Source organism: Mirounga leonina, unplaced genomic scaffold, assembly GCF_011800145.1.
Source record: "Mirounga leonina isolate KUSES-001 unplaced genomic scaffold, KU_Mleo_1.0 Mir_94, whole genome shotgun sequence".
In the NCBI taxonomy this organism is placed as follows: domain Eukaryota; kingdom Metazoa; phylum Chordata; class Mammalia; order Carnivora; family Phocidae; genus Mirounga; species Mirounga leonina.
This window is the reverse complement of record NW_023270855.1, coordinates 54,433,759-54,456,322: the sequence shown is the minus strand read 5'-3', so window position 1 is coordinate 54,456,322 and position 22,564 is coordinate 54,433,759. Positions and strand designations below refer to the sequence as shown.

Sequence of the window (22,564 nt, the reverse complement as noted above, 5' to 3'; positions counted from 1 at the left end):
CTGGTAGTCGGGCGACCGGCTTCTGTCTCGCCCTTTAGTACATACTCCCTGAGCCTCCACCGACCTCCGGACGTGCATTCCGGGGGCCTGGTCTGGGAATTCCAGGGCTGGGCTCCCCCACTCTTCCTGTCATCCAGGGCCTTCCCCATCACCCGCCCCAGGTAAGCTGTCCGTGGACTTTTATAAAAGGCAGGGGCAGCAGCGTTCAGCCTCGGGGCGTGTGGACGCTCAGGCAGGGAGTGAGCCCCCATGCAAGTCAATCATGTGGAGAAAACTGTTGTGACGCCCCTTTGGTTGGAGCCCAGACACCCCCCCCCCGCCGCCTCACTGGCTCCAGGCGGCCAGGGGCTGCCCATGCACAAGAACACTCCCACTGGGCCGAGGCCCCATCCCCTGCCCCCCCTTTGCACCACGCACCTTGACTGTGGTTCTGGGAAGGCTCGAAGTCCGAATCTGAACTGGAGTCAGAGCTGGAGCTGGAGTTGGATGGGCTCGACTGGGCAGACTTCAGCCCGGGGCAGTGCGGATGGGCAGGGCAGGGGGAGAGAAAACAAGAAAACTCTCTCAGTCCAGAGGGAAGGAGCGGGCACTACATGCCCTCTGGCTGCAGGAACACCTGGTCGGTCTCCACCCAGATCCCGATGCAAAGGGTCACCAAGGCACCAGACCCCAGCACCCCTGGCCTAAGGCTCACACAAGCTCTGGGTCCCCATTCAAAATGCAACGAAGGGACTTGAAATTCCTAGCAGTTCCAGGACAAGCTGCAGACCACATGTCCAGTCCGTCCAACCTCCTGGGCAGGAGGACAGCGCCTCTGCGGCTGCTCGTCTGTTTATGGGTCCTGCCCTCCTCTGGTGACGGCATGCGTCGGCTGGTGTGGGCAGTGGTGCTGTAGGGAACAGCTGAAGGGTCTGGACAGGAAAGGTGGGTGCAGAGACCCAGCTTCTCGTACTGCCCCTCGTTTCTTCACAGCCCATCCCGAGGCTGAGGGACGACCCAAAGCTGTCTTCCTGCCATGTGCTATCACCCACCGGGTGCCTGAGGTCATGATGAGCATGTGTGCACATGACAAGCAGGTGAGGACACGGTGGACTGGAGCCTGCCCCGTCCTGCCACAGCCAGTCACAGCCCCTCCTCCTTCCTCTTCCTGCAGCCAGCCACCCCAAACTCAGCCACCAGGGGGCAGTAAAAGCCAAAACAGGACACCAGACCATATGATTTGGGGGGGATGGTTAGGATACCTGGGGGTTGCACCTGCCACGGGGGGACACACGCACGTGGCAGGGGCCTCTGGCAGAACAGAGGTGGCATCTGTTCCTGAGCCCTTGGTTTCTGCCAATAAGCTACTCCAAAGGGGCAGCACAGTAAGCCATGGGCCTGGGGCACAGACTCCAAAGGGCAGAAGAGCAGAGCCTGCAGCTCAGAAGGTCTGCCTTGGCCCAGAGTGCCCCAACGTGCAGGGGACCCAGCAAGCCCGATCTCGGGACAGGGCCTGTCCAGCCCTCTCTCGCCTCAGGGGACCCTCTGAAGGGACTGACAGCTTCAGCACCTGGGACCAGGCACCCGCCCACCCCACCGTCACAAGGAGGGAGGGGACCAGGGGACTGACAGGGGCACCCCACAGCATCTGCTCAGTCCCAGCAGGTGCCGCATGAGAGAAGACCCCAGGAAAAGAGCCCCTGACCTGCTGGCGGACAGGCTGGGGCAGCCCCCAGCCCGCAGAAGGGGCTCCAGGAAGGCCCAAGTCCTTCCTCACTCCATAGATCCACAGAGTGATCCAGGCTGCCCAGGGACAGATGCCGGATGAGTTAAAGAAGTTTCTCTACGGGTTACCCCAGCCTACCGGAACCCACTCCAGGCCTTCCCAATGTACATACCCCTGCTGACGCCCCCTACTCACCCACCTTCATGCTGGCCAGGGCCGTTCCCTGGGGAGCCCAGCCCTCCCTGGGAAAGCCCGCCTGGCCTGCCATCAAACACCGACCACTGAAGAGGTGCCACACAGACTGGCGTGACCCCCGACCCCCAACGGTGTGGCCCCTCCGGCATGCAGACCCTGGAGTTCTTATTCTGGTGCAGGGGTGCCGGGTTCTGACCCTGGCTCTCTCACCGGCGCCTCTGGTTTTAAGCCTCAGTTTCCCTACCTATAAAAGAGCGACTTTGCTGGGTTTTGCTAAATGTGTGTCTGTACCAGATGCTAGCACACCGAGGTCGAAGCCAGCTGTGCCACTGACCTCTGGGGGCACAGAACTCGGACAGGAGTGGGCGGGGGGCATGGGCAGCAGGGGCCGAGCACCAGGCCAGAGGCGGCGGCAGGGCCTGGTCAGGAGACTCAGGTCAGTGGACTCTGGACCTGGGGAGCCCCCCAGGGACCGGCCTGGGCCCCGTGTCAGAACAGGCAAGCACTGGCGTCATCCCTGCCAAGCAGTGAGACGCGCTTCTCAGGAGGACTTGTCCCTCTTCTTTCCACGCCCATCCAAAGGGCGGGGGAAGGGAACCTGGAAGTGGTTTCAGCCCAAAGAGCCTAGAGGAGATGTGGGTCGGAAAGTGCAGAGGGCTCACTGTAAGCGCAGCCAAAGCATGCTGGTGCTCAGGCCACATGGGATGTCCAGGAGGAGGGCAGAGGGCCACCTGGGCCATGACCAGATGGGAGCCACTGGCTCAGGAACCCCATGGGCCGAAGAGACTACAGAAAAGCCACCGGAGGAGCTGGGGAGCTCGGCCCAGGGACTCAGACAAGGAGCCGCACGGCCACCTCTGAGGGCTACGGGGAGAGGCAACTGGGGGTCCACACACAGGGCTTTCGGATGCTGGTGCTTCACGCGGCCTCCAGGGTCGATGGCCGGGGAGGCCTGTGTCTGGGAGGCTATCCTGCCTCCTCCACCACAGACCTCTGCACCTCACTGAGGTCCCAGGGTTGGCAAATGTCCACAAGTCACCGTCCGGCATCCTATGGGCGGTTTGGCTCTCACACGTGCATGGACCTCGAGTGGCTAAGGCTTGTCGTTCGGAGGTCTCTCGGGACACAGGAAGTGCTTCCTCAGCCAGGAGAAACCCCCAGGCTTCCTCAAGCAACTCCAGCCTTGGGACACAGTGCCCAAGGCCACAGACACCGGATGTCTAGCCAGCCCACGCAGAGCAGCCGCCCCCGCTGTCCCCACTGTCCCACACAGCCTGCCAGGGACTCACGATGGCCACACCAGGATGGCAGCGTGGGCACCTGCGGCAGGGCACCATGTGCAGCTCAGGTGGGGCTCCAGGGGAGGGGGCTCCACCTCTCCCCCGTGCAGGTCGGCAGCCTTGCGCACGGAAAGGCCTGGCCTGAAAGCACCTGAGGTGAGGAGGAGGGAAGGGCACCGGCCCAGAGCTGCAGGTGCTGAGCAGACGGAGGAGACAGGGGCCAGAACAGGTGCTATCAGCACCCAAAGAACCTCCAGGCGCCAGGCGAGCTCCTGATACAGCCCGGTGGGACTGCTAGGAGGCTTCCACAGAACAGGACCCGGGGTCTCCAAGTTCACTGGCAGACGGAGTCTCCTGGCCGGGACAGTGCGGGGCACACGGCATTGACAGCTCTCTGTGTGCGTGTCCCTAAGCCAGTGGGGTGCACGGTTACCCTCACGGGCCAAACTGTCACCCCCAGCCCGCGCCGTCGCCTCCAACAGTCTGCCCCTGGAAGCCACACACTCAAGACGTCGGCGCTGCAGACCCAGTCATCCTGTGGCTCCGTCTCTGGGAGCCACTCTCCAAGTCCCAGCAGAACTCTGAGCAGCAACACCGGAGGCAAGGTTTGCCACCCAGAATGAATGAGGATTTAGAAACGCAGGAAGGCACTGGGGGCTGGGACTGGGGACACAGGTGGGGGCCACTCAGCCACCCATCCGGCCATGCACCTATCCTCTGACCCCCGGATGCCACACGGCACTCAGAGAGGGGGCCGCCACCGGAGGCCCCAGTGAGGTCTGGCTACTGGCTGCCCGGTGGCTCAGCCGTCTCTAATGGCGGCCTTCAGAACCGCCTGGAAAAGCTGCTGCGGCAGGAGCCCCGCCTGCGCGCACAGAAGCAGGTGGTGGGTGGAGTGAGGAGGCTCCGTGGCCAGCTGGGGTTCCCAGAGCAGAAGAGCGGGATGAAGACGCTCAGGGATGCCCCACTAGTGGAGGGAGCGAGTCTCCTGTTGGACTGACCCTGCGGTGGCCAGGGAAGGGGCAGCGGTGACGCACGATCACTACCGAGACCCTGGCCCGCGCGGGGGGCTGCCCAAGGAAGACAGCTCTGAACCGAGCACCAAACTATCATACTCCAACCAAAACCACTTTTCCCTAAGCACTGTCTCCAGAGTTTCCTGACAGAAGGGGAAACTGAGGCTTAGAGAGGTGTGGACGTTTGCCCAGAGCTACAAAGGGCAAGTGGGGAACTCGGATTCCAGCCTCCTCGTCTAACCGTCGGGCTGACAAGGCTTCAAGCAGCTCAGAGCCAGGAAGGAAAGGATGGAGGGGGGCGGAGGGGGAAGGAGCCACCTCACCTCTGTCTTGAAGGAGGCCTCGTCCTCCGAGTTGGACTCCTCCACCTCCGGGGGCTTTTTGATCTCCCTGGGCTCACTCTCGGTCTTGACCTTCTCCCCTTTGGCACTGCCCTTGTCCTTGGCTGGCTTTTTGTCCGAGAAGGAGGAAGACGAGGTGCGGGGCGAGGTGCTGGGGGCGCTCCTGGACCCCTTGGAGCTGCTCTTCTTCTGCTTTTTGGCGCTGGGCTTGGGGGAGTCGGCGGCAGCCGGCCGCTTGCTGGAAGACTTGGGTGGGGGTGGGGGCGGGGGCCCGCCCTTGGGGGACATGCTTTCCAGTTTGGTCTCCTTCAGGGCCATCTTGGGCTCCTTGAACGCGGCCTTGGCCGGTGGAGCCTTCTCTTCCTTGGGCGGCCGGCCTTCGCCCAGCTTCCGCGTGGCGTCCTTGGCACTCCTGGCCTGCTCACGCTCCGGCTCCTTGGATGGGGCCTTGCCCTCGGAGTCCTTACGCGGCCGCTCCCGGTGCTCCTTGGCCGTCTTGTGGGTCTTGCAGGCCTTGCTGCTCTCCCTGCTGGCGTCCTGAAATGCCAGGGCGGGAGGGGGAGAGACACGGTCAAATGGCATCTCAGGGTCGCCCTGCTCCGCCTCCCCCGACCCCTACAAAGTATAATCCACCTGATTCAGACTCAGCTAGAGAAAATCTTCCATAAAGCGAAAAAGTAAGGCAGCAGGTGAGAGTTTTAAATGGAGCTGTCCCTTTAAACTACTAGGAAGTGTCAGCAGGTCCCGGGCGAGTGCAGGCTAAGATTCCCCTCTGAATTGAACTGACATTCCCTGAGGGATTCAAGAAGAGTACACGGTGAGTCAGATACGAGACAGGCAAGCCACATCTACCCACTCCCCCTCCAACGCCTCGCAGCTGCCCAGTGGCCCAGGGTAGTGGAGGCTGCGTGTGGTGTTGGCGGGGCTGGGGGGGGCACTAGCAGGCAGGCCCCCCCCTTCTGTCCCCACACAGAGCCTGCGTGCCTCCTGCCCGGTCCCCCCCGCCCCAGCCCCAGTGCACGCCCAGCACAGTTGTTCTTTGATCACCACGGTTAGCATTTACTGAGTACCGGCTGGGTTCCCAGGCTCTGTGCAGAACAGCTCCCAGACCTCTCAGAATCAAAGCCACCTGGGCAGTGTTTCTAAAACACGTACGACTCTTGGGTCTCCACCTTGGAAATTCAGAGGGCTGAGGATGGAGCCCAGACTCTAACACTGGTCCACCAAGTCACGGAGCTCCCGCTGGGGACAGGCAGACAGGGCCCTGAGCCAGGCTGCTAGGGGGCTCCCACCTGCGCGCCTGGGCTTTCTCCGAACAAGGGCGGGACCACCTACCTCACTGGGCCATGGTGCAGGGCCTGGCAGGCAGCAAGCGCTCAACCAAGAGGGGGCTGGCGGCCACTGCTACCCACCCCTAAGCAGCTGGTGCAGTCTGCAGGCAGGAGCCCCACGTGACACCTTGTTCGGGCTTCCTTCCTATCAACACCCCATCATCACCCTGTACATCCGGGCATGCCAGACAGGTGTCTGCTGTGGTCAGCTGCGGAGGGCTCTGCCCCTACTCAGTTGGCCAGGTGCACAGCTGAGCCTGGAGGCTCTCCAGACTGAAGCACACCAGGAAACCAACAGAGCCAGACCAGAGGATGACCTGCACCACGTAGGCAGCCACACTTCACCAGTTCACCCCAAGTGCCAAGGGGACAGGCTGGAGTGCATAGGAGAGGGCAGGCAAGCCAGGAACACCCCCAGCAGCAAGGCCCCCGCTGCTCTCACAGCCCACCATGGGACCCTCCCAGCAAAGAGCCACAGGGACAGACGGCGCAGCCTTGACCACCTCTGATCCACTCGGGTCGTCGTCTTCTTGCAAATCGATAACCCACGTCAGTGCCAAAGGTTCGGCAACAGCCCCACATGGCCGTGGGTTGCTGCCGCCTCCCTGGAGAAACATAGCCTGGGAGGCCCTGGCCCCAGCTCTTACACCACCAGGGCAGGGGAAGCGATGCTCAGGCCATGAGCCCCCAGCAGCCCATCTAACAAGGCAGCCCCCTTGGGGCTGGCTTTCAGAACGGGGCTCCATTCCCCAGCAAGCTGCTCTCCCAAGGAGGGAGGCAAGAAGCAAACGCCACATGCAATTCCGGCCTCTTCTTGCAGTGCCCCTGAGCATGCCTGGGCTGCAGGAACTGGTCCGAGCTCCGAAACATGAGGCAAAGCACACCCACCAGGCATGTTGGTCCCCACCGCGCTGCCCCCCCACGCCCACCCCCCGAGCCCTGGGGTCAGCCCCGCCTCCGCTGCTGCCCAGGTCCTGCACAACTAGCAGCAGCCTTCGGAGCAGCGGCTCTTCACCCGGGGGTCTGCAGAGGGATCCCAGATCATGGGCTCTCAGAAATCACACACTACCTTGAGCATAATGTTGATATTCCCAGGGTTAAGGACTCACCACAGTCACATTCTCAAAGCTCTTAATGACCCGAAAATGGCTAAGAACGAAGTTTTAGGGAAAGGTCAACCAGGCCATGGCTGACATCAGACGGAGAAGCAGGCTGCCCCTGAATCTACATGTGTGCAGTCCAGGGGAGCTGCCGGGCGGGGCCATTATTGGCATGTGAGCCTCCAGGGGGTCACCCGCCCCTCTCCCAGGAGGCTCCGATTCCTGCCTGCCAGGGTGCCCTCTAGGGACAGAACCGTCTGGGAATGATCCGCCGAGGGCTGCGACAGCCAGACTCTCCAGCAGTCCCCAGGCAGTGGGCAAGGCCCCGCGAGGACCCACCCCTTCCCTCCCAGCCCCCTCTGCCTGGAGTATGTGGCCTGGCCAGTCAGACCTTTCGGCTCCAGGCTGCAGGGAACCAATCTGGGGGAGAACAGCCAGTGCCCAAAGGAAGGTCCTCAGCGGGAGAAGGAGGCTGGCGCACAGGCTGTCCGTCCGAGGAGAGCAGAGCGAGACTGCTGGCTCAGGAGCAGAAGGGTTTCTTGGAGAGCTATCAGCAGAGAAGAACCTGCTTTCGCTGCCTGAGAAACCCATGCAGGCGCCTCCTCAGTCACACTGCCTGGGGGGCTAGAGAAAGAAGAGCCTGGGGCAGGGAGGGGGGTGCCCTGCCCCCCTGGCAGATACGCCCTTCTGGCCTGGGGGCCCCTGAGGATCTCAGAGATGCCGGCGAGAGATGCCACAAGCAGCCCCACCAGATGCAGCCTGTCAGCCGCTGCGGTGTCCTTACCACCCAGGAGGGCATCTCTTGGGGGGTTTGGGTGGCTTGCAAGTGACACGTACAGAAAACATGTCAATCCCTACTCTTCCTATTCTGCAGAGTCCCAAATAACTGTGGATGGCTGAGAGAGAAGCTACCAAGATCTCCAACAAGAATTTTTCTTCCTTTTACCCTCCACGCGGTTTAGGGAAGGACAGGCCCAGGAGGCCGGCATGGGAAAGACCCCCCAGAGCTGCACTCTGTACCTGGACTCTAACCACACATGTCTGGAGAGCTTAAGTCAGACAAATCTGGGGATGTCAGACACCCACTGGCCTTGTGGAAAGTGCCAGAAAGACCCTGCCTGGGTGATGCGGCTCTCCTCCCGTGTTGCTGATGAGGAAAGCTGTAAGACAGCCCGAGAGCTCGACCCTTCCCACCCGGGGTGCTCCAAGCCCACAACACCCAACAAGTGAGTGAAGCAAGAGAAACGCAAAGATGAGAAGTGGATAAACTTGTGGGGTCAGTGGCGGGAGGATGAGCAGGTAACCCGAGCACCAGATGAGCTTGACCTCCGGGACACAGAGCCGTGTAGGCGGCTACAGGGGACTAGGATGCACGCTCACGAGTTTATATGTACATCAGGACACTAACCAAAGAGCTCCAGCGACAGCGACCACTCCTTAACAGTTAAGAGAGAGGTCTCAGGAAGACAGAATGCCGCCTGCCCAACAGGACTGAGACAAGATGACAAAACGTTTCTTCTTGGGGGAAATGTGCCTTCTCACCACATCGTCCCACCTGGCCCTTCCCCCAAATAATAAGCATTCTGTGCTGAGAGCTGCTCCCAAAGAAAGAGGCCAAGCCTGGAACAGCACAGGGAGGAGGCACCGAGCCCTGGCAGATGGCGCATCCTGGCCACGCTCAGGAGGCCTAGGAGTTGGGCAGCCGTGGCTGTGGTGGAAACACTCTGTCCGTGGCCCCCAACCTCGCGAGACTCTCAGGGTCCTGTCTGCGGGGTCCTAAGGCCCACTGAGAGTGGGAGCAGTGAGGATGGGGCAGGCTCTCTGGCCTTAAGAGGAAGAGGGTGAAGAGCCTGCAATCATGTGGCTGTTCGTGCAATCCAGCAGGGGCCAACCCTCCTAAGTGGCAGGGAGCTACCAGGTAGAGCGAAGAGCTCTAAGAGGAAGATGCCAAGGGAGCGAGTCTGGGAACGGAAGGTCCAGCTCTGCAGAGGGGGCGCCCTGAGCCCAGGACGCACCACTGGGCCCCAGTGCTCCCATGTGACTGGGCCTTCCGCCTCACTAACCTTGGAGCCGTGGGACGGTTTGGTCTTCTTGGGGTCAGAGAAGGCAGAGAGTGGAATTGTGGGTAACATGGGGTAGTCGGGGCTGGGCCTGGACACCGTTTCTGCTCCTTCGGGCATTACCATCACCTAGTGATAAAGAAGAGACAGATGTTATCAGTGAGCAAGGAGGCAGGCTGGATTTCTGACCGGCAAGAGGAAGTCAGCCTGCAGGAGTATGGCCAGAGGCTGTGGGAGCTGCCTTCTGGGGGAGGGGCAAGGGAGGACTGGAGCGCCAATTTTCCAAAAGAATCAAAGGCATGTCCTCCATGAGAGGCTGGGCGCCAAGTGCTTGGAGCGAAGCGGGCTCGAGGTGGAGAGTGAAGAGAAGCCAGGGTCCCAGGATGGCTGGGCCCAGGTGCGGCCACATGGCCTCTGGAAGGAGAGCCTGGAGTGCGGCGGACAGGAGGGCCAGGCCAGGAAGACTTGCGGAGTGTGCCGAGAAGCACGAGAAGGCAGCTGTGGCCCACGCTGACCTGCACGCTGCAGTTTAGAAGGACCAGAAGCACGGTTTGGAAAGGCGAGAGGCCAGCCAGACACCCACACTGGGCAGCCACGCGGCGGAGCGAGCAACTTCTGACGGCCATGCTCACGGGGGGCTTTGCCGGGTCCCGCATTTCCGGGGACGGGGGCCCAAGCCCTCCTCCACGGTCAAGCAGGCGAAGGTGACTGAATTGGCAGCATGGGAGGCAGAGGCAGGAGAGAACTGCACAGGGGTGGGTGCAGCTCTCTGCAAAAGCCGCAGCACGAGCCTGCGGGGGAGGCCAGAGAGCGCCCCGCTCGGTTAGCCAACTGCTGCGAGGAGGAAGGGCCTGGGGTCCTGCCAGTAGGTGCTCCCGGGAAACACCTGCCGGGTCCAGCGCGGCTCCCCGGTTCCCCGGCTCCCGCCGCACCTGCTGAAGGAGAGAAGGCTTGGGGGCAAGTCATCCAGATGCTGACACTACAAGTTCACACGACTAGCAGCCAGCCAGAGCGAGCCTTCCAGAGAAAGACGAGACAGAACAAAAGAATAAAGTGCACATTAAAAAAAAAGAGAGAGAGAAAGAAAGAAAGAAAGAAAGAAAGGAAGGAAAAAAAAAAGAAAGGAAAAAAGCATTTAGCTCAGTAGAACAAGCATCATTAATAACCTTGAACACCTGGGATTCCTTGATAAGCCAAACCTTTCCTCCGAGGAGGCTGGCGGCAGGGGACACTGGGTTGAAAGCAACACAGCGAAGCCCCTCGTGCCCCCCCGCCGTGGCCCCCCGACTCCGAGACAGCAAAGCCAGAGGCCCCAGTCGTTCCCAGAGCCCGTCCAAGCACAACACTCTGACCCATGGCACCCGAGGCCCAGCTGAGCAGCCCGGGCCTCGGGCAGAGCACCGTGCTCTCAGGCTCGCAAGCACTCGTGGGACACAGAGAAGCGACTACAACCTGACCCAAGGGCACAGACAGGTCCCAACGCTCCTTCACTCGCTTTTCCTTCCACTCTAGCCTTCAGGCCTCCTCTCTCCCTTCGAATTAATGTCCTAGCCTGCCGCGGCCCCGGGGTAACACAGCAAACGCCTCTCTGGTCCCTCTCCCCTCTAACAGCAGCCCTTTGAGAAAGGTCAAGTGAACCAACGGATCCACTTCTATCTCCGCCGCCGTGCCTCAAGATGACCCACCGAACCCGATGGAAATACAGACCCTCGGTTGCAAAAGGAACTTCTATTCCGTGCAGCTCAACTGCCGATGGGGCAAAGGACGAGACACAACGCTGAGGGGACAGGCAGCCGCCTCTCCGAGGCTGGCCGCTGACCATCTAGCAAGGAGCAAAGCTGATCTCGACACTGCTGAGCAGGTGCCTGAAGTTCGGGTGAGGACTCAGAGCTCCAGGTGACCGCCGGCGGAGGGGGCCGCAAGGAAGGCAGGTCTCATCAACCTACGGGTCGGGTCGTGACTCCAGTTCTTCCGGCACCGACATCAGCTCAGGCGGGTCTGCGGTCATGGGTCTGTGGTCATCGGCCACAAGGTGGCAAATGCCAGCCCCAGGGGGGACACTCCGCTCCAGAATGGCACACGAGGACCACAACTCACGCGTTGGGAGCTACTATCCCACCAAGGTCTCAGGCTGCTCCAGAGACCAGAGAGCGCTGCTTTGCCATTAGCCCAGGGCAAGCCCCAAAGGCCCATAGCCCCAGAGGGTGAGAAAGTTCCTGACCAACCGGTCAGTTCTCCGGGCAGCCCTCCCGTGCCGGAGACCACCGTGCCGGGCTCTGCCTCTTCCCTCCAGGACTGGCCCTTCCCAAACGGCTCGCCGGACCTGCACTCCCAACCTCTCCCCCTCGCCGCCTCCGCCCTCCGGTTTTATAGGTTTTGATGATGCACATCAAGCCTTCATCTCTTAGCAAAGAAAACCTCCTTATGCAGGGGGCAGACGGGGGCAGTCCCTTGGTCCTGGAGCTCTGAGAGGCCAGGAATGCTAAGTGCACGTGTGTCTCCCAAAGAAAATGTTGACTATGGAGCCTCTGGGTAACAAATATTTTGGAAAATATCCGGCAGCAGAAAGAAGGTGGAGAAGCAGAGCTGGGGAGGACTGTGGACCCCAGCAGCGCCACCCCCCCCCCCACTTCCTTGGCTCTTCCAGACCTGTCAGGCAAACTTCAGGACAAATGTCTCTGTGAACGGATTCCAACACCTCCCTGTTTGTTCCCGTCAGCCATCACATGCTACATTATAATCACAGACACATTTTTTATAAGGAACCTGGCAGAACATAATCAAATTTTCTACAATGAATAAGTGACTGCCTTTATTAAAAAAGAAAAAAAAGTACAAAAGATCCAAATGAATCAGAAAGGACTGCTCTGCAGGCCTACAGAAGCTCAAGCCAAACTCCCAATGTTCACTGGGGAGGTGGGCCTGCCCTGCCACATGCACTCACACTCGTGGCCCTGACCCAAATCTTCCTGGCTGGCCACTAGACAAATGCTCAGTGGCCCTGGGGCACTGAAAGGTGGCTGTGGGACGTCCCACGTCCTCGGCCAGGCACCCCTCCTCCTCCACACCAAGCGCCCCTACTCCAGCTCTCAACTGTGCTCCCTGCACTCTGCCACCACACACGGATCCCCAGCCGCACGGCTCCCTCAGAGGCCTGGGTTCTGAGAGCCGACGGCTTTGCCTGGCCTCACTAGGACAAGGCTGCCAGGCAACGCGCACCATCAGGGAACCCCCGGGGAGCCACTGCTGTTTCCCCGAATGACGCAGCCCCAGTACGGCCTTGCCGATCCGGTTCAAAGCTGGCTCCTGCGCCTCACCACGCTGACAGACTGGCCTCACGCCCACTCCTCCCACCCCTCCTTCCCACAGAGGAGGATGCTCATTAACCACAGTGAACCAGGAAACTCTGGGGATAACTAGTCACTAGTCGTTCCAGCTGACAATGCCCTGGCGCAGACTCGGAACACCTGGATCCTGCACAGGGCGGCCAGGTGCTGCCTGAGCAGGCCGCCCCTCCGGGTCTCGGGCACCCAACCGACGCTGACGGGACCTGCCGGGAGACCCCGGGGCACCCCGAGCACCGAGGCCGCTCAACAAGAGGGGCCACGCAGGAGCCACGAGTGAGCGGCCGGCCCCTCCCCAGCGTCTGTCTGAGCAGGGGCACACTCACCCCGCCAGCCATCAGAAGCTTGTACCGGAACTCAATGGTGGGGTTGTTGAAGGTGAGCTTCTCACAGCGCAGGTGGTTCACAGGCGGGTTGCCCTCCAGGTTCAGGAACAGGTCATAGGTGAAGCATACCTTCCTGGGCTCCTCCTTCAACAAAGAAAACAAGGAAGTTCACCTGAGAGGGGCAGGCGGCCCCAAGATACGCTCCCCACCACTGGCCCCTTCTCTCCCCTGTGCTGGGCCTCCGTTTCTCTCCCCTCAGTCCCTTACCTGCTTCTCTCGTGTGCCTCCTTCTCGTCTATTCTGTTTCCCAAAATAAATTAACTTACTACTTGCATTGGACCCAGCAAAGCAGTCTCCATGAGAGAAACACCGATCATTAAGAATGACGTTCTCAGACAGTTGCTGGACATATTCCTGCTGACGGCACACACCCCCCCCCCTTCGACCCTCATGGCACCCATCAACAAATGGAGAGACCGAGGCCTGAAGACACGGCTGATGAGCGGCACTACGGAGGTCTGACCCCAGGCCCCGAGGCCCGTGATTCCTCAGTCTGCACCCCACGCTCCCTTCCTGGAAGGGGGAGATAGCTCCAGAGACATCCAAATGGCCAACAAGCCCACTAGAAGGTGCCCAACATCACTAATGATCAGGGAAAGGCAAATCCAAGCCACAAGATAACACCTCCCAGCCCCCAGCACAGCGGTTCTTTACAAAGTGGGAAATCTCAAGTGGTGGTGAGGCCGCGGGGCAGTGGGTGCCCCGTCACCAGTGCCGTGACTCCCGGGGCTGTTTGGGGGGCCCTCCCCATGTTTACTACAGAGTAACCGCCCCATACATGCCTCCTAATACACAGCCGAGAGAAATGAAATCTTATGTTCACACAAACGCTTGCACGTCTATGTAGCATGGCAGGATTCACAACAGTCAAAAGTGGACACAACCCGGGGCGCCTGGGTGGCTCAGTTGTTAAGCATCTGCCTTCGGCTCAGGTCATGATCCCAGGGTCCTGGGATCGAGCCCCGCATTGGGCTCCCTGCTCAGCTGGAAGCCTGCTTCTCCCTCTGCCACTCCACCTGCTTGTGTTCCCTCTCTCGCTGTCTCTCTGTGTCAAATAAATAAAATCTTAAAAAAAAAAAAAAAGTGGATACAACCCCAGTGTCCGCTGACGGATGAGCGGGTCAACGTAACGTGTCCCTCCACGTGTGGGTGCATCCCTCGGCTGCGGACGGGAGTGAGAGGCCGACACACGCTGCCCCAGGTACGGACCCCGAGCCCACGACGCTCAGGGAGGGAACCAGACACAGAAGGCCACACGGGGTGTGAGTCCACGTGTGTGACACGGCCAGAACAGGCTCTTCCACGGACGGGAAGAGGGCTCGTGGTTGTCAGGAACTTGGGCCTGGGGATGAGGAGTGACTGCTGATGGGGATGAGGTTGTTTTCTGGGGTGATGGAATGTTCTAGAATTAGAAAACTCATGGCCACACAACACTGAATATACTAAAAAACCACTGAATTAGTATGCTTTAAAAGGGAATTTTGTGGTATGTATATTATAGGCAATTTTTTAAAAATGTTCTCCAGCAGGGGAGAGAACCCTAGGAGTCGGGGTGCTGGTGAAGGGGATCTCACTTCAGGACTGGACAGTCAGGGGTAAGGAAGGAAGGGGGAAGCATGGAGCCTTCCACACAGGCATGCCCACGCTCTCTCTTTCCCACCCTTCCTTCCACACAGACCAGCAGGGTCACAGTCCTGGGGGGAGAAGGGAGCAGAGGCTGGGGCTGAGCCTCATTCCTGCCGCTCTGACTGCAGCCAGGGGCTCGGGCAACCTCACCCTCCTCCTCCGTCTCCCCAGCCAGCGGTCGCATGGTTCACATGAGCCATGCTGGGCTTGTTGAGCTCTGATGAGTGGGCGACACCTAGGAGAGGGAACCTGGCTGGCCCTGTGCCTGCTTCTGAATAAACGGGATAGGAATGGGGTCCCGCAGTTGCACGAGGACAACTCGCCACCCCCCCCCCATTTAGGCCACAGGTAGAAGATGCACCTGTCGAACGAAAGAGTCGCAGACTCTGCCTTCTGGGAGCCTCAAGTCCAGTGCAGAGAAGACAAGTAAAGAGGCCTTCCCAAGGCAATGCCAACCAGTGAGGTAACCCTAGCCTCACCCTCCCCCCAGCAGCCCTTGGGGTCAACAAGAGTGGTTTCCACCCCCAGCCCATCTAAAGCAGACTTGGAAATTGTTCCCTGGCCCAAGGTGGACACGTGGCCTGGTCTGAGTGATGAGGTGTAATGAGGTCAGCCTAGGGAGTGCTTGCCTTCCCAAGTCAACCACTAAGTGTGAAGAGAAAGGCTCAGCATCATTATTCCTCTTGCCTAGTTGGAAGGTCAGCAATCCTGGGAAGAGCATGGAGGAGAGCCATGCGGATCTCTGTTCCAGGCCATCAGCCAGCTGCTTTCCAACTGCTTGTTAAGGAAGAGAAAGAAGCCCCCATGTCAAGCTTCTGCTACACCCCCGAATGTGGCTGATGCCTCTCCTCTGTGCCTGCACGGTTTTGTGCCAACCTCATGGAGGCACCTGTCACAGCGGGGATGTGTCCCCACCAAACTGGGAACCCCTTGGAGGCAAGGGTTGTGGGGACCCCTGTCCTGCACACAAGACATTTTTGTCAAAAGAATGAAATGTTAAGATGGGCAAGAGTGGAGCACGACCCAATAGTGGGGGTGGAGAGGGGGCCAGGAAGGTTCCCTGGAGGCTGTGCCAGGCTCAGAGAGGGGCCATGAGTCAATGAAGAAGGGGGTGGGGAGAAGCTGCAGAGGCCACAGCAGAGTCCTTTCTAGAGCCCCGAGAGTCCATATGGCTATAGCTGGAGTGGGACGGGGGACAGTGGTGGCAAGAGGTGACCTGGAGAGATGGCCTTGGCCACATCCTGGGGGCAGAGGTGTCTACAGGGGGATCTGGGCTCAGAAAGAACAAGCCCAGATCTGTGTCCCAGGAAGCAAACACCCTCGGGCCTGCAGGATGCCACTATGGGGAGGCAGGGTTTGAACCTGGCAAATAAAGGGAGTAAAAAAAAAAAAAAAAAAAAAAATCCACACCAAGCATTTCTCCTGCCTTCCCACGAGGTAAACACAGAAGATCTGGGAGGCAGACTGCAGGGATGTAGTCCAGCTAATGCGTGCAGAAGAATGCGGGCACCACTGTTCTGTCCCTCCTAACGGGTCAGTGACCAGGGCACTGTCCATCCACTGCGGCCAACACCACAAACACAGGCCACCCACAAGGCCAACTTACCACCTTCCAGGGAGGACTTCAGCTCCAGATTCAAGTTCAAACTAACCGGGAACGTACAAATCAGAGGATGGCGTATAACAAAAGCAGGTCCAAAAGCAACAATAAGCCAGGTGATACCAGACTCTACAGGACAAATGACCCGGTTGCTTCGACAAGTAAATTGCAAAGAAAAGCAATGGTATAAGGAGATTCTTCCCTACTTTATGCCTTTTCACAGTAAAAGGAACTTACAAGACAAACTCATGAATTACAATGTGCTGGTCTTATCTAGATCTGATTCAAACAAAAAAAACTTGAAACACTGGATATTCAGGAATTATTAATTTGTAGGTGTGATACTGGTATTATTGTATGATTAAAAAGCAGTTCTCATCTTTTAAGAGACACATTCTGAAACAGGGACACATGAAATCACGGTGTCAGGGCCACACGCGGAAAGTGCTAGACCCAGCGGGTGGCTACGGGGACTTGTTAAAGCACTCCTCCTACTTCTGTAGATGTTTCACGATTTCCCCAAAAATTCTGTGAGTGGACTCAGTGCAACAGAGCGGCACAGGTGAAGGAACACAGCTAAGGGAGCATGTCAGGGAGGGGAGGGTGGCCGGAGGCCTCGGGGAACGCCAGCAGGATGTGGGCAGGCAGCTGGACATCCCCGACAGCCCCCCGTGAGCATGGGGTTAGACCAGGACGGGGGCTCACCTCTCATGGGCTGCCCGGACTTGGTCATGAGGCCCATCCTCCCTAAGCCTCGGTTTCTTCAACTACGAGTGGGAGTATTGGAAGAGACAAGGCAGCTAATCGCCTCAGCTTGGTGCCCTCGAGAAAGGGAAGCTACAGCTTTACCAGAAAGAGCTCTAGGCTGTGGGAGGTCACCTGGGAGACCCAGCAGACAGACGGTGACTGAAGCTGCAGGATTCGCCAGCAGGAAAATGGGAGCTCACGGGGACTACGAAAGGCCGATCTGCGGCCCTCTCTACCGCACACGGGGGTGGAGAGAGGCAGAAGGCCCGGTGCCGAGTCCAGGGTGCCCAGCATTCACCGGTGCTTACCATGGCCAGGCACTTTTCTAAGCACTTAACACATACGACTGCTTCACAGCCCGAGACACGGGTGCTCTCCGCGACCCCACTTCCCGGATGAAGAAACTGGAAGAGGCAGACGAGCTGCCTGGGGCCACACGGGCAGGGCGCAGAGAGCCGGGACTCACTCTGGGCAGGCTGCGTTAAGCCCTGGCCCCTGAAGCAAAGTAGGAGGAGTGCTTTAGGGCTCCCCAGAGGTGGGCACGCAGCACGTGGGCCGGGCGGAGGCCTTCCCCTGGGTGCCCACCGTGTGTCCGGCACTGGTGACCTGGGATGAGACCTCCGGCCTGTGACGCCCCCTGCCTGACAATGCCTCCAAGAGCCAGCAACGTGTTCAGTGAGGAGCAGCCAAGTTCAGGGTGTGCTGGGCCCACAGTCCCAAAAGCAACATCCCTGTCATTCCAGCCAGATCCTACAGGTGCCCCAATCTCAGCAAAGATGAGCGCGGCTCGCAGGCGGCCACCCACCATCCAGGATACTGGCCACAGGCCAGCGTCTCTCTAGACTCAGCAAACTAAGACGCAGAGGAACTGGCCTAACTGGTGCCAGCGCCCAAACCTGGAGCGCGTGGACTCGTCCACAGCGTTCGGGCAGTCCAGGCCACGGGAGCCCCGGCCAAGGCCCACGGCTGGCACGGGCCCGCGCCAAGGCCAATGGCCCACAGCCGTGGGGCTGGCTGACCAGACCTGTGGTTTCTGCTGCTGCCCCTTGGCCACCCCGGGCCCCATCCTCTTCTGCAGCCGGCAGGGCTGGCCCTGGAGGACCCCCAGGTTCTCAGCCTCACCCCTGTGTGCAGCCAGACTCCCGGCAGCCCAGAACGCACCAGCTGAGGAGGGCCTCGGGGCTGTGTCCTTGCTATCTGGGCCCTGCCCACACTTCTCTTTCAGGGCCTGTCTGCCATACCCGTTAGAAGCCCAGGGTTCATAAAATAGTGAAACGTGAATCTGATCGTGGCCCCATATCTAATTGCCAGTTTACAGGGCTGCAATCAGCAACCTCCCCATGGGACAAACCATACAGCTTCTTAAAATGTTTTGCAAGGGAGAGAAAGAGAGAGATGGAGAGACAGACAAGATTTAAAGAAGCTTAAGAAACGCAGCAACCAGCCACTATGGACCGACCTTACCTGAATCCTGATTTGAATAAATTATTAAAATATATATATACGTGATAATAAAAAAAACTGACATTATTGGACATTTGATATTAAGAATTGTTAATTTGTTCCTTCCCAGCTATGATGACATTGTGGCTAGATACTTTTAGAAGAGTCTTATCGTTTACAGACACAGACGGAAATATTTACAGATTAAAAGACAGGATGTCTTGGACTTACTTCAAAATAATCCCGGGGCTAGAAATGAAAATAGCACTGTACTCAAGTGCGTAACTGCTCGGGTGGGGGGAGGTGCTCTGCCGTGGTCTGTTCTGCTACTCTCTCTACTTTGCAGATATTTTTTAAGTTTTCTATATTAACAGACTCTTAACACCCAGCCCTGCTCACAGCTCTGCCCCTGGGCATCTGCTGACCGCCTACTACGAACGGACTCTCTCCTGGTTCTGGGGACAAGGGCACACACAGTGCCCCTCATGGAGCCCAGATGAGGCCAACAAAACCCTCCATCCCTGAGTCCCCTGGGATCCTCCTGGGCCACCTGGTGAATGCTTCGCTCTCTGCTTCAAGCGGCCACCCTGCCACCAGCACCACTCAGGGAGCCCCCCGGGGCCAGGCGCTGCACCACAGGCTTTAGCTAGCACCTTCCTTGAGGCTCACAAATGCTCTGGGAGTTCGTCACTGCTCTCACCATACGTCAGGAGAGGAAACTGAGGTTTGGTGGCATTTAATCATTTGTCAAGGCCACATGGAACCAACAGAGGTCAGGCGTTCAAGTCCACGGACCACAGCCTCTGGCGTCTTCCTCTTCCTGTGGACACAGCCCCGCCCGCCCGGCCCGGTTCTCACGGTCACAGGCCTGCAGCGGGGGCGAAGCGAGACCGCCCACCGCCCGGGGAAAGAGAGCAAGGGGAGTACCGTGGGGAGCCCCCACCACCACACCTGAAGTCCCGCTTCCAGGACTCCGATGTTCAAGGAGGGTCCCCGAGGCATTCCTCAAGTGAGAGGCCTAGAGGTGCCCATCAGGGACATGACAGCAGGTCTAAGCTAGAGGGTGCACCACGTAGCCATCATAAACAACGAGGTAGAGTTAGGGGTCCTGATGTGGGAGGTCCAAAGATATTTGTTTAAAAATGCATCTCCCTCCCTCCCTGTCTCTCTCTCTCTCACACACACACACACAGACACCCCACACAAAAAAACTGTTTCTAGAAGTACTTCACTAATTGCTTACAATGGTTACTTCAAGGAGACAGACTGGAGAGAGGACTCTGATTCCCTGCAGCCCACACACATCACCTCTGTAGTTAGATGCAGAAAAATGACTTTAAAAGGCTTAAGGAAGGGCGCCTGGGTGGCTCAGTCGTTAAGCGTCTGCCTTCGGCTCAGGTCATGATCCCAGGGTCTTGGGCTTGAGCCCATGTCAGGCTCTCTGCCCAGCGGGGAGTCTGCTTCTCCCTCTCCCTCTGACCCTGCCCCCTGCTCTGCTCTCGCTTGCGCTCTCTCTCTAATGAATAAATAAATAAATCTTTTTAAAAAATGACAACTCGGGCGCCTGGGTGGCTCAGTCGTTGAGCGTCTGCCTTCGGCTCAGGTCATGATCCCAGGGTTCTGGGATCGAGTCCCGCATCGGGCTCCCTGCTCGGCGGGAAGCCTGCTTCTCCCTCTCCCACTCCCCCTGCTTGTGTTCCTGCTCTCGCTGTCAAATAAATAAAATCTTTAAAAAAAAAAAAAAAAGGGGGCTTAAGGAAAACAGTGCAATGTGGGCTAAAAACCGTGGGCCTTGGGGTCCAAGACCTTCTGGATGCCAAAGCAACTTTGCCACTGACCCACAACTGTCCCTGCGCGCAGGAGTCGCCGGCAGCCGGCTCCGCAGAGGGCTGCCTGCCCCCTGAGCTCTGCGGAGCCCCCAAAAGCTGACCCACGAATGGGCAAAGGGCCGAGATGATGGTGACCCTAGAAGGGGGGCAAGCTGGGAGGGGAGAATGTGAGTTCCCCACCCAATCACTCAAGGCCGGCTCTTACACACCAAGTCTCAATTTAAACTGAGGGCAGGTGGGAATAGCCCCGCCCTGCCCAAGGGAGAGGGTCTTCACAGGCCAGGGCCCTTTCCACTGTGGGGGGGTGAGGAGAGGGAGCGGAAGAGCGCAGGATTAGGTGGCCCTGGGACCCCACCAGGTTGTTGCCAATCCTACCACACTGTCTACACGGCTATTTCCACAGAACACAAGTCAGCCAGGATGTGTCCAAGAAGATGCCTCTGAGGGCTTACGGCTCAGAAGCTGGCAAGCGCTGTTTTAACTTACTTTAAAACAAAACCAAAAAACCCTTCCAAATAAAACCATGCAAACTTCCTAATAAAATGTACCAAAATGCCCTTCCTCTGACCTCAGATAGTAGCCTTTGAGTAAAGCCACGGAGAGTTAGTGACGGCTGGGGCTCACTGTCCAATAATAGCTTATTATAGGGGGTGGGGGTGGAGGGCAGGGAGAATGTCTAATATTAGCAGCAAATAACCAAAATGAACTTGTTTACACTTGACCACTTCTAAAAATTGGGTTATCTCTTAAAGTCAGCGTGCACACCTGATAGGTTTTTCCTCCTCCCAGAGTGTGTTACTACATCAACGGTACATCTTACCATGAAGCAGTCGAGCTGCAAGTTCAACACCAAAATGAGCCCAGGCCAGCGGTGACTCCCTGACAAACACCCACAGGGCGCACGCGGGGCCTCTGGCCCAGGCGGGTGCTGCAGGAGAAAGGAGAGAGCGTAGAAAACCATTTCACAGCTGATTGCCTTCTCTCCTCTCAGGTTTGCCAATCACCCCAAGCCAGAAACTCAGGACTAAGAGGAACCAGCTTGACTTTGAAAAAGAAAAAAATCAGATCTACGAGGATTCCCAAGGAAAACGAAGTCACATCAAACGATGCCTTAGATCTAGAACAACTACTGAGTCTAGCTGCCGGCCTCAGCTAATGACTCAAAACCAAACCAAAACAGCAACTCCAAGCCAAGGTCAACGTGCCGTGAACACAGGTAAATCATGGGGCCACCAACTCACGAAACTGAAGGAAGCCGCAAGAGCTGGTCCTAGCCCAGGGAGGGGCGGGAGGGAAGGGCATAGGTCACATCCTCAGGGGTCACATGCTCAGGGAGGGGCAGCACCCCCCCCAGGTCCATCCCCCACACCTGTTCACCATGCCCAAGACCAAGCCCTAGAGTCTCCCTCCCATGTGGACACTTTAGGGCCCCAGCTCCCCAGCCCCAACCCCCATCTGGGACACAGACAAGTACTTCCTGTTTGGCAGCCACTGAATTACTTCTGGGAAACGTGGACACAGATCTGCTCTGTAATGTGACCCTGCCACAACACAATCTGGGACGGGCATGAGATGGGCACTCTGCTGAGCATTCTGGAGCCTTGACCAGAGGCAGATGAACCCAGAGGCATCAGGGGGCTCGACCCTTCACTGAGGGTCTAACAGCACACCCACTCCCCACACACAGGCCTGAGAGGGCTTTTGACGAAGAAAGTAGCACCCCCCACCCCCAGATAGCACACTCCAATGGCTTCCTGATGTGCCTGGGTTGAGCTGCCCTGCCAACCACCCAGCCTCCCTTCAGAACCCAAATGCCCCTGATTCTCCACCTCCACAGTGCAGCTGCTTTTGATGAAGGATAGTTGGAAGGCAGGCAGGCATGGACAAGGCCCCCGGCCCTAAGAGGAAACCACCCTTAGGAGGATTTTACACCATCCTGGAAGGAGTCCTCCACCCTTTCCCATATGATAGATAGGAGACAAAAATCTGGTTGGATGACAGGCGCGCGCAGGGAGGGTTGATCAGATTAAAACAGCCCTTGCCAACAAGCCCATAAAAACCCTTAGACTTTGAAACTCTGGTGGCAACCCCATCAGGTCCCCTCCCTCCTTGGGAGCTTTGTACTATCACTTTGCTATCGCTCGATAAACCTTGCTTTGCTGCCCCCCCACTCTGTCTGGTCTACCGCTTCATTCTTCCAAGTAGCGTGACCAAGAACTGCGGGCACCGATGGAGAAAAAAAATTCTGCAACACTTTCATCTGGAAGGCTGTCTCCTGGTACTGTCCACCCCATCAACCCCTACCCACCCGCAACTCTCAGAGTAAACCTGGCTTGCTTCCTACGGGAAGCCTTTCCCTACACATTCCCCAGCTCTTTCTGAATGAGTCCCCCATAATACCCTGGCAGTACTAAGATAAAGATACTTGTATCCAAAGTATATTAAGAACCCTTAAAACCCAACAATAAGAAAACAACCCAAATAACAACAGAAAAAACAACCTCTAAAGTTCTGAACACTTCACCAAAGGAAATATGTGAATTGCAAACAAACACATGAAA

General features: G+C 58.2%; 1 protein-coding gene across 3 annotated transcripts in view; it reads right to left on the bottom strand.

Moving 5' to 3' along the window:
- Positions 1–22,564, bottom strand: part of MLLT1 (MLLT1 super elongation complex subunit) — a 66,699-nt gene that overhangs the window by 7,348 nt on the left and 36,787 nt on the right. For 2 of the 3 annotated variants that reach the window (XM_034998623.1, XM_034998624.1), the window contains 4 exons: positions 12,699–12,842; positions 9,032–9,157; positions 4,520–5,074; positions 418–505 (listed from right to left, as the gene is read on the bottom strand). In XM_034998623.1, coding sequence (XP_034854514.1) covers positions 418–505; positions 4,520–5,074; positions 9,032–9,157; positions 12,699–12,842 — 913 coding nt within the window. The remainder of the gene's footprint in view (positions 1–417; positions 506–4,519; positions 5,075–9,031; positions 9,158–12,698; positions 12,843–22,564) is intronic. The other variant, XM_034998625.1, reaches the window with a different exon arrangement.